At 45.4% G+C, this 11942-nt stretch overlaps 1 protein-coding gene across 20 annotated transcripts in view; it reads left to right on the top strand.

The window, feature by feature from the left end:
* The first annotated feature begins 3895 nt into the window (after positions 1–3895).
* PRC1 (protein regulator of cytokinesis 1) overlaps positions 3896–11942 on the top strand; it is a 29025-nt gene continuing 20978 nt past the window's right edge. For all 20 annotated transcript variants that reach the window (XM_073996764.1, XM_005560531.5, XM_073996763.1 and 17 more), the window contains exon 1: positions 3896–4048. In XM_073996764.1, coding sequence (XP_073852865.1) covers positions 4038–4048 — 11 coding nt within the window. In that variant the 5' untranslated portion in view covers positions 3896–4037. The remainder of the gene's footprint in view (positions 4049–11942) is intronic.

Below are 11942 nucleotides of genomic sequence, written 5' to 3'. Positions count from 1 at the left end.
AAGAGGAAAGCTTGAACCCCGGAGTTTGAGACCAGCCTGGATAACATGGCAAGACCCCATCTCTACAAAAAATAAAGAAATTAGCTGAGGGTGGTGGCACACGCCTGTATTCCTAGCTACTGGGGAGGCTGAGGTGGGAGGATCCCTTGAGCCCAGGAGGTTGAGGCTGCAGTAAACTGTGACCCTCTCTCAAAAAAAAGAAAAAAGAAGGAATTACAACCACCTGTGTTAGTGGCCAGTTTTCAGGCCTCTTCCAACTTGATCCCGCTGATGACTACACTTTCCTTGAAATTGTCGTATTCAGCTTCCATAATACCCTTTCTTTGTCCTCCCACAATCTCTTAGGTTGTTCTTTGATCCCATTTGCTGACACCTCCCCTCTCTCTGTCCTTTGTTGTCATCCACTTCCAGATCTCAAGCTTTCATCTCACTCCACACAAGTATGTCCTACCTGGTCATTCCACAGGCACTTCAAACTCAGCATGTACAAAATAAACTCATGAGTGGAAGCTCTTGTCCCTACTTGAATCCTTTAATCTGCTCTTCTTCCTGTATTCCCAAACTTTGTTCAAATGAGCAAAAAGTTGTATTCTTGGCCTCAGATTTTTTCTTTCTATGCCCCACCTTTAGCTGGTTCCCTTGTCCTATTGGTTCTTATTTCTAAATGCCTCTAGTTCATCTTCTCCTCACCATCCCTATGATAGAGGTCTTTATTGTCTCTTGCCTGGGTTTTTGTAAGAGTGTCCCTCCCAGCTGCTCATCCTCCCATCTGTTCCCCATTCCACAGTGCTGCCACTTACTAAGAGGAAGAAAGAAAATCAAAACCTGAGTTACTAGATCATCAAAAGTATTCTTCCTATAGAATAAGGATCATTCTGGGCCCGGCGCAGTGGCTCACACCTGTAATCCTAGCACTTTGGGAGGCCGAGGCAGGCAGATCACTTGAGGTCAGGAGTTCAAGACCAGCCTGGCCAACGGTGAAACTCTGTCTCTACTAAAATATAAAAATTAGCTGGCTGTGGAGGTGCGCACCTGTAGTCCCAGCTACTCGGGAGGCTGAGGCGGGAGAATCACTTGAACCCAGGAGGCAGAGGTTGCAGTGAGCCGAGATCGTGCCACTGGACTCCAGCCTGGGCAAAAGAGCAAGACTGTCTCAATAAGTAAATAAGTAAATAAAAATAATGATAATTCTTTTTTTTTTTTTTTTTTTTTTTTGAGACGGAGTCTCGCTGTGTCTCCTAGGCTGGAGTGCAGTGGCGTGATCTCGGCTCACTGCAAGCTCCGCCTCCCGGGTTCACGCCATTCTCCCGCCTCAGCCTCCCAAGTAGCTGAGACTACAGGCGCCCGCCACCACGCCCGGCTAGTTTTTTTTTGTATTTTTAGTAGGGACGGGGTTTCACCATGTTAGCCAGGATAGTCTCGATCTCCTGACCTCGTGATCCACCCGCCTCGGCCTCCCAAAGTGCTGGGATTACAGGCTTGAGCCACCGCACCCGGCCAGATAATTCTGTATAAGAATACATTCCAAGGAAAAGGCATTCCTCAAGCATCTAGCTAGAATTTTGAGTGTTATTTCAAGCTAGTGTGCAAGACCAAAGACACTGCCAACAGGGCTGTTGTTCGCAGAAAGAATAGGTGGCATCAGAAAAAGATTAAACAGTGGCAAAACATTGCCCTTCCATCAAGTAGAAATATATGACCCTGTAATAGGGGTTTTTTTTATTTGTTTGATTTTTGAGAAAGGGTCTTGCTTTGTCATCCAGGCTGGAGTACAGTGGCATGATCATGCCTCACTGCAGCCTTGACCTCCTGGGCTCAAGTGATCCTCCCACCTCAGCCTCCCAAGTAGCTGGGACTAGAGGCTCATACTACCACATCTGGCTAATTTTTGTATTTTTTATAGAGACAGGGTTTTGCCACACTGCCCAGGCTAAGGTCATATATTATAAACACCTATTACACAGTGTTTTACATGCAGCGTTTATGCTCTGAATGGATATCTTTGCGTCAGTTCTGTGACTTTGTTAGCCTCAGCACCTCAGTGTAAAGGACGAGAGAAAAATTGTCTTATCTCTGGATACTTAATAATGCTGGCCCTAAGAACATGTATGAAGATCACAAATTTGTGAAGCTTTCTGAAAAGCTCTCCTGTTAATTTAACCAACAAAGAATGCAAGTAAATTTTAAAAGTGGTGCTGCCATCCACTCTATTAGTGGTGTCAATGTTAATCAACAGAGTGCAAGGAAATTGAAAAAGTGGTGCCTGTCCTCCACTGAGTTTGTGCTGTGAATATCTGGCATGCTGCTGATAGGTTAAAAAGAACATTGAAGCCAGGCGCGGTGGCTCACGCCTGTAATCCCAGCACTGGGAGGCCGAGGCCGGCGGATCACCTGAGGTCAGGAGTTCAAGACCAGCCTGGCCAACATGGCAAAACCCCATCTCTACTGAAAATACAAAAAAATTATCCAGGCATGGTGGTGCGTGCCTGTAGTCCCAGCTACTTGGGAAGCTGAGGCACAAGAACCGGGTGGCGGACGTGCAGTGAGCCGAGATTGGGCCACTGCACTTCAGCCTGGGTGACAGAGCAAGACTCCATCGCAATTTAAAAAAATAAGAAGAACATTGAAAGCAGCAATGAAGTTTTTCTGAAAATAAGAAAAATATGGTTCTGAAGGTGAAGCAAACAAGCATCCTTTACCTTTAGGGAAAAGGCATATGAACGTAAGTTACAGTTGGCCAGTAAACACGAAAAATGTGCAATTTCAGTTATAATCAAGTGCCAAACAAGGAAATGCCAGTATTATTATTTTACCTACAAAATGAGCAAAGATGTTTAAAAGTATGATAGAATTCAGCCCTGCTGAGGGTAACAAAAGGAGGGTACTTTTCCGGTGAGGCTTTGTGCAGAAGGCAAATTAATAAAGGGAGCATTCAGTAATTACACCTCTAGGAATCAGCCATACGAAAATGCAGGATGCAAAGATTTATGTATGAAGATATTCAGTCCAGCCTTATATTTTGAATTATCTAAATATCAATAGCAGAATGGGCGAGATAGCTACACACCAGGATATTATGCCACCATGAATCACTGGGAAAAAAAATGTGATATATAAGCATTTAGGGATGTAACATGTTCATCGAGGAAAGGAGGCTACAAAAGTACTATGATGTTTATTTTGAGTTTTAAATTTTTCATGTAACAATTTAGAAACTAATTTGAAAGAAAACCACACCTAGGTGATCTGCATTTATTCACCAATCAGGTGAGTTGGGCAAATCATTCAAATCTTTTTGAGTTTCCTCTGCAATGGTGACAATACTTGCCATAACAGGATTGTGGAGGTTAAATAGGATAACTAGCGTTGAAAGGTTCCAGGCCCATGAGCAGGGCTCAATGTTCCTTCCCTTCCCCTTAGTGTACGGCTTCCTACATCTGGGGAGAAGTCCCACCAAAGATCGGTTCCAACGTTCGCTTCTTGGATGAGCAAGGGAAACTAGGCTCTAACTTTCCTATTCCTCCCCGCTCCCGGTCCCGGCAGCCGGGACTCAGGGAAGCCGGAAAGCCGCGGTGCTCTCAACTCCTTCCCCGCCCGCGCACTTCGAAGACAAACTGCGCCGGGCGGGGCGGGGCGGGGCGGTGCTCCGATGACGTAGCCGACTCGGGAGGGGAGTCCCTTGAGGCTGCAGCCAATCGAGGGAAGTGGGAGGTGCAGGCCACGCCCGCCCACTCACAGACAGTGACGTCATCCCCCGCCCCGCTCCAGCGCTTCCCGGGCCCCGCTCACGAGTCCCCGCCCCGACTGCGCACCCGCGAGCTGCAACCCGAGGGGCGGGGATTTTCGTGGAGCGACGGGACGCGACGCCAATCGCAGCGAGGCTTCGCCCCGCGGCGCGGTTTGAAATTTTGCGGGGCTCAACGGCTCACGGAGCGGCTACCCGGAGTGAGATCGCCGGTGTTTGCGGGTGGTTGTTGCTCTCGTGGCGGTGTTGAGTAGGTCTAGAGCTGGACTGACGGCTGCTTGGAGCGTCTGCCATGAGGAGAAGGTGCGGGTTGCGGGGAAATCGAGGGGACGCGGGAGAGAGCGACGCCCGTCTCGGGTTCAGGGGTTCAGGGGTGCGGGGCCCGTGCGGGGTCCCGGGACTAGGGCGTCACAGCAGTCGGCGCTGAGTGAGGCCGGGGGCGCGAAGAGGCAGGGTCTGGAGGCGGCGAGCCAGTGCGAGGGCCGCGACGGAGGTGAGACCTGACGCGCTGTCCCCCGGCGGCCGCGGGTGTCCGCAGGCTCAGACGCCCGGGTGGGAGCCGAGCGCCGGTGCCCGGACGCGGCAGGGCAAGCGAGGCCGGGGGCCCGGGTCGGCCTCCACCCTGGCGGTCAGCGCTGGCGCTCGGACCCCACCCTCCCCGCCCTCGGCGTCTCAGGTGCCGCTTCTTGGCGCAGATGACTCGTAAACCTTCTGTGGTCCTGGCTTCTCTTTAAAGCTGTTAAGTTTATTTATCATTGTTTTGTTTTATTCTTTGTTTTTGTGGAAACGCGGTCTCCCTATGTTGGCCAGGCTGGTCTCGAACTCCTGGCTTCAGGTGATCCTGCCACCTCGGCCTCCCAAAGTGTTGGGATTACAGGCGTGAGCCACCGCGCCCGGCCCGTTGTTTTTCTTTATATCTGGCCAGCGGTGTTAACGTTTTGTTTGAATTGGAAAGATAGCTTTGTTTCTTTGCAAGTTAAGAAACGGATTATGGAATTCTTTTCCGGTCGTTTTAATAACTTCCTAGGCAGTGTTGGGGAGGGACTGACCGACTTGAAATCCGGACCAGTGACACTGACACTTACCAGCCTTGTGCCTTCCAAATATTAACTTTAATTTCTGAAAGTTGTAGATGAATTATTGTGATGATACAGCGTTAATTTGTAGTTTTTGGTGAAACTGATTGTTCTAAGGCTTTGTAAGATTCTTCATTTCATGATCACTGATTCTGATCTGTCTTTTTCAAATGCTTGCCCTCAGAATAATGAGAATTGAGTGCCAACATGGTGAAACCCCGTCTTAACTGAAAATACAAAAATTAGCCGGGCGTGGTGGTGCGCCTGTAGCCCCAGCTTCTCAGGAGGCTGAGGCAGGAGAATCGCTTGAGCCTGGGAGGCAGAGGTTGCATGAGCCGACATCTCGACACTGCATTCCAGCCTGGGTGGCAGAGTGAGACTGTCTCAAAAAAAAAAGTCCATTAACAGTTTATGAATTATTTAGGCATCTCCTCTATCAAGGGATTGAATGAAGCAGGAGAAAAAATTACCCTTTAGTGTTGGTTCCAGGCTAATGGATATAATTTGACTTTTTTTTTTTTTTTTTGAGACAGGGTCTCACTCTGTCACCCAGGCTGGAGTGCAGTGGCGAGATTCCTCACTGCAGCTTTGACCTCTGAGGCTCAAACAAAACTCTGGCCAGAATTAATTATGGTTATCGGTCCCCGAAACAGGTTGCACAGGAGATCAACAAAGCTCCTTCTCTGGAGTGCTAAGAAAAAATAGGGCAGTGGATCAGTGAAGGCTGCCTGAAGGTAGGAAATAATTTAGAGGACCACTTTGAGATTTCTTCCAGTCCAGTGATTTATGTTCAAGACTGAAAAAACTGACTCATTCTACAACCTTTGTGTCCTTGAGTGGTAGTCTTTGTATGCACTCTGAGTTTTTCAGTGAGTCTAAAAAAAATCTCAGACTTGCTCCTTTTAGGGGATTACCTGAAACAATTTAGCCAGGTAGTATTTCAGTGTATCATGACAATTGTTCATAATGATTGCTCTGAAGCATCTTAAGAACATACAACTTTTTTGAAATGTCACATTATTCATTCAAAAAGACTTCTTGGGCCTGGCACAGTGGCTCACACCTGTAATCCCAGCACTTTAGGAGGCCAAGGTGGGAGGATGACTTGGGCCCAGGAGTTCAAGACCAGCCTGGGGCAACATAGCAAGACCCTGTCTCTAAAAAATAATAATAATCTATACTAAAAAAGAAAAGAAAAATAATTCTTGAATGTTATATACAAGGAACCATTCCAAGTGGTGGGGATATAGCAGTGAGCAAAAGTGACATCCCTGTCCTCACAGAGTTTGTATTCTAATAGCAAAACAGGAGTGTAATAAATAAGTTAATCTTAAATGGTGATAAGTGCTATGTAGAGAAATCAAGCAGAGAAAGGGGATAAGAAGTACTGAAGGTGTAGGAAGTGGGGTTGTGGTTTTAAAGAGATGGGTCAGGAAAGGCCTCCCTGAGAAGGTGATCTCTGAGCAAAGACCTAAGGAGGAAAAGGGTGAAGCCATGCAGCATGGGGGAAAAGAGATCTAGGTAATCAGCATATCCAAGTGCCCTAAGCGGGGATAGTGCCTGGTATGTTCCAGAAAGAGCAAGGAGGTCTCTGTGACAGGAATAGAATGAGCACTGAGGTCAAAAGAAATGGCTTTCAGATGGAATGGGCCTTCATAGGGCTTTGCAAAGCCAGAGGCTTTTCCTTGGAGTGAGATGGCAAGTCATTGGAGGGTTCTGAGTAGAAGATTAGGACTTGGGGCTCCTGTGTTGACAATAGACTTAAGGAGGCCAGCATTGAAGCAGGGAGACCAGTTAAGAAGCCATTGCCATACAGCAAAAAGTTAGTGGCAGTGACCTGGACGAGGGTGGGGGTGGTAGTGGTAGCAGCAGAGGTCAGGAGGAATGAGATTCTGCCTGTCTTGTGTAGATAATGCTAATGGCGGGAATATAAGAAAGAAGTGTCAAGGATGATACAAGATTTAAGTTTTAAAAAAAAAAAATTGGCCGGGCGCGGTGGCTCAAGCCTGTAATCCCAGCACTTTGGGAGGCCGAGACGGGCGGATCACGAGGTCAGGAGATCGAGACCATCCTGGCTAACACCGTGAAACCCCGTCTCTACTAAAAATACAAAAAAACTAGCCGGGCGAGGTGGCGGGCGCCTGTAGTCCCAGCTACTCCGGAGGCTGAGGCAGGAGAATGGCCTAAACCCGGGAGGCGGAGCTTGCAGTGAGCTGAGATCCGGCCACTGCACTCCAGCCCGGGCTACAGAGCAAGACTCCGTCTCAAAAAAAAAAAAAAAAATTAAGTTCAGTACAATTTGAATGTTAGGAAGAGTGAGAAATGTTAGTTTTTAATTCTTTGAAAATGATCCTCTTACAGGAACTGTCTCTAACTAGAATAATAATAATGGGTGTTTGGAATTACCAAACACCCATTTCCAACAGGCCAAATAAAATGTGTTATATATTAGTAAAGTTTTCTTTCTTTCTTTCTTTCTTTTTTTTTTTAAGACAGTCTTGCTCTGTCGCCCAGGCTGGAGTGCAATGGCACGATCTCAGCTTACTGCAACCTCTGCCTCCTGGGTTCACCGGGTTCAAGTGATTCTCCTGCCTCAGCCTCCTGAGTATCTGAGATTACAGGCACCCACCACAACACCCGGCTAATTTTTATGTTTTTAGTAGAGATGGGGTTTCACATGTTGGCCAGGCTGATCTCTAGCTCCTGATCTCAGGTGATCAGCCTGCCTTGGCCTCCCAAAGTGCTGGGATTACACAACGTGAGCCACCACGCCCAGCCATAGTAAAAATCTGTAAGTTTTTCAATTAAGTCACAAATCAAAAAAATTTCAGATTATGTGCCGAGATGTTTTTAATAACAGCTTTGAGATATAATCCACATACCATACAATGTACTTAAAGTGTATAATTCAGTGATTTTCAGAATATTCAGAGTTGTGTAATCATCACTGCAATCAATTTTAGAACATTTTTATCACCCCTTTAAAATCCCATTAGCGGTCAATCCCCTTTCACTCCATGGTCCAAATTCTCCCCACCCCCAACTACAAATCTACTTTTTGGCTAGGCAAGGTGGTGCACACCTATAATTGCAGCACTTTGGGAGCCCAAGGTGGGAGGACTAATTGAGCCCAGGAGTTCAAGAACAGCTTGGGGGAGACTGCCTCTACAAAAAAAAAAATTTTTTTTTTTTTTTTTTTTGAGATGGAGTCTCACTCTGTCACCCAGGCTGGAGTACAGTGACGCGATCTCGGCTCACTGCAACCTCTTCCCCCTGGATTCAAGCGATTCTCCTGCCTCAGCCTCCCGAGTAGCTAGGATTACAGGTGCCCACCACCACACCCAGCTAATTTTTGTATTTTTAGTAGAGATGGGGTTTCACCATATTGGCCAGGCTGGTGTCAAACTCCTGACTTCGTGATCCACCGGTCTTGGCCTCCCAAAGTGCTGGAATTACAGGCGTAAGCCACCGTGCCTGGCCTAAAAGAAATTTTTTTTTGTTTAAGTTAGCTGGGTGTGGTGGCTCACATCTGCAGTCCCAGCTACTCTGGAAGCTGAGGTGGGAGAATCACCTGAGCCTAGAAGGTTGAGGCTGCAGTGAGCCATGATCATGTTACTGCACTCCAGCCTAGGTGAAAGATGTCTCAAAAAAAACATACAAACCTCAAATCTACTTTTTACCTATTCTGGATATATCATATAAACGGAACCATAGCTGTTGTGGTCTTTTGTGACTTGCTTCTTTGACTTGGCATAATATTTTCAAGGTTTATTGCCAAATAATATTCCATTGTATGGCTATATACTACATTTTATTTACCCATTCATAAATTGATGGCCTTTTGTTTTGTTTTGTTTTGACTTTTTGGCTATTGTAAGTAATGCTGCTATAAACATTTGTGTAGTTTTCGTATAAATGTGTTTTCATTTATTTTTGGTAAATACCCAGTAATAAAATTGCTGGGTTGTATGAACTCCATTAAACTGAGGGGCTGGGTGCAATGGCTCATGTCTGTAATCCCAACACTTTGGGAGGCTAATGTGGGAGGATTGCTTGGGCCCAGAAGTTCAAGACCAGCCTGAGCAACATGGCAAATCTTTAAAAAAAAAAAAAAAAAAAACGAAAATTAACCAACCATGATAGCACGTCTGTGGTCCCAGCTACTTGGGAGACTACGGCGGGAGAATTGCTTGAGCCAGGGACCTTGAAGCTGCAGTGAGCTATGATCACACCACTGCACTCCAGCCCAGGTGACAGTGAGGCCCTGTCTCAAAAAACAAAAAAACAACTGAGGAACTACCAGACTGTTTTCCAAAGAGGCTGCACTGTCTTGCATTCCCACGAGCAGTGTTTGAGGGTTCTAGTTTCTCTAGATTCTCACCAATACTTGTTGCTATATATATTTTTTTTTATTATAGCCATCCTGTTGGCTGTGAAGTGGTTTTGATTTGCATTTCCCTAATGACTAACATTGAGCATCTTTTTATGTGCTTATTGGCCATTTGTATATCTTCTTTGGAGAAATGTCTATTCAGATTCTCTGCCTATTGTGCTAGATTTTTTTATTCAGGAAAATGATCACTTTACCTTGTAGATATGTTACAGAGATAGGCAGCCCTGCTTGTAAACCTTCATCAGGATCCTAGAATACATAATACCTCTATTAGGTTAGGTAGGTTAGGAGCATAGGACCCTTTGGCAGGAATTCAGGGCCATTCATTTTACATCTATTGAACAACTACTATGCGTTAGGGTGTGGTAAAATGAAGATGAATAAGACGTGGTGGTCCTTGCCCTTGAGTTTATGGTCTACTAGGGGCCTGGGGGGAAAATGGCAAGTGAGTGACAAGTCCACAGGTCTCCAGAGGAGGTGGTGGCAGATAGAAGGAACTGAACGTACAAAGCACGGTGGCATCAGAAAATGAGGGCTGCATGTGGTTTATTGAGGGGCACTGTTCAGGGAATGCCCAGGAAGTTCAGTTGGCTGGAAACTTGGGGAGTGACAAGTGGCAGAGATTAGCAAACTCGGAGAGAGGTTTAGAAGGCCTTTCCACGGAAGGTGGTTGAACTATTTACTGAGGGCAATGGGACCTTTGAAGGGGAGTAGTTAAGCAGGGAGCTGATGGGATTTGTTGTTATGAACAACTAGCTGTTCTGTGGAGATTGGCTGGGCAGGGGTAGGTCTGTCAGATTGAGGAGACTGGTATACTTAAGTAATGACCTTCAGAACAGTGCCCCCGGCTGGCCTGTCTGGAAGCCAGGGTTTTGCATCCAGATCGAATATTGGCCACAGATTGGATCTTAAAAGTTATTTTTAACAAAATGCTAGTATTAGGATTTTTACTTGTGCATTCTTGTGTCTTCAAAATGAAGTGCAAAAGGAGTGTTTGCCGGGGGAAGCTCTTTAGTTGGACTTTAGTTGAGATTATGTTAAATAAATGCCTTACTGTTAACATTTCTTTTTTTCTTTTTCTGTTGGACTTGAACCGTTAACATTTCTAAAGTGAAGGGAGTACAGTAAATTCTTTTAAACATTTGTCAGTATTTGGGTCTTGGTATGGCCATCTGGTATAGGCAACAGGTACTTGTGTAGAAATGTTTCTTCAACAAGAACAGGCAACCTCTAAACTGGGATTTCGTGGCTGGAGATATTTTGGATGTGAATGTATTAACAGCTTTGGAGAGACACATTGTTAGAGATCTAGGCTGGTGACTTGTAGAACCATCGAAAGCTCTGAGACAGAAAGGGGCTAATGAAAGTCTCTAGCTCCAATTGGGTGTGGACGGCACACAAACAGCTAAGTGTTTAAGTGATTTGCTGCAGGCTTCTCAGCTGACTGGAAGCAGAGAACATCTAGATTGCAGTTTCTCTGGTGCCAGGGCAGTCTTAGTTGTCCTGTTATATCTAAGAAAAGGGAGAAAAATTTCTATTCTTTAAATGTTCTGTAAATCAGACTAATGGTTCTAATTTTTAAAGTAAACTTTTCTTAAAAGATACAGAAGCCAGTTAAATTTGTATTTTAGATAAATAATTTTTTGTTAAAATAAGCTTTTGGTAACTGAAGAATAACATACATTCAGAAACATACAGAAATCAAGTGTAAACTCAGTGAATTTTTCACAGTTGATGCACCTGTGTAAGCAGCAACCCAGAAGCCCTCTACCAGTCACTGCCTCCTCTGAGCCAAAAGAGCCACTATCCTGACTTCTGAAAGCATAGATTAGTTTGGCCTGATTTTTTGTTTGTTTCCATTTTTGAGATAGGATGTTGCTTTGTTGCTCGGGCTGGAGTACAGTGATCACAGCTCACTGCAGCCTCATCCTCCCATGCTCAAGCAATCCTCCCACCTCAGCCTCCTGAGTAGCTGGGACTATAGGCATACGCCACTGCGCCCAGCTAATTTTTTTTTTTTTTTTGATAGACACAGAGTCTCACTGTTGCCCAGGATGATCTCAAACTCCTGGGCTCAACCAATCCTCCTGCCTCGGCCTTGCAAGGTGCTAGGAATATAGGCGTGAACTACCACGCCTGACCAGTTTTGCCTGTTTTTGAACTTTATGTCAATGGAATCACATAGTGATACACACTTGTGTATCTGGTGGCTTTTGCTCAACCTAAAGTGTTTTTTTTTTCTTCCTCTTCCCCTTACAACTTTTTTTTAAGTTGTTTGACTTCATTAAAAAAATGAAAAGATTTGAGGTATAATTCATACACAGTAAAACGGACTCACTTTACAGGTAGTTTCAATTGTATACTGTTATATAATCACCATCAAGATCTAGAACTATTTCATCACCCCAAAAAGGTAAAATTTAAAAATAAATAAATAAAATAGAAAAATAATAATGGCTTTCCATGTCATGTGTAGTGTGTTCATTTCCTTTTTTGAGACAGTTTCACTCTGTTGCCCAAGCTGGAGTTCAGCGGTACGGTCTTTGCTCACTGCAACCTCGGCTCACTGCAAACCCCACTTCCCGGGTTCAAGTGATTCTCCTGCTTCAGCCTCCCCAGTAGCTGGGATTACAGGCGCACCACCACACCCAGCTAATTTTTTGTGTTTTTAGTAGAGACGGGGTTTCCCCATGTTGGCCAGGCTGGTCTCAAACTCCTAACCTCAAGT

This window comes from Macaca fascicularis, chromosome 7, assembly GCF_037993035.2.
Source record: "Macaca fascicularis isolate 582-1 chromosome 7, T2T-MFA8v1.1".
NCBI classification, from domain to species: domain Eukaryota; kingdom Metazoa; phylum Chordata; class Mammalia; order Primates; family Cercopithecidae; genus Macaca; species Macaca fascicularis.
Note: the sequence above shows the minus strand (reverse complement) of the source record. Positions and strands in the feature narration are given on the sequence as shown.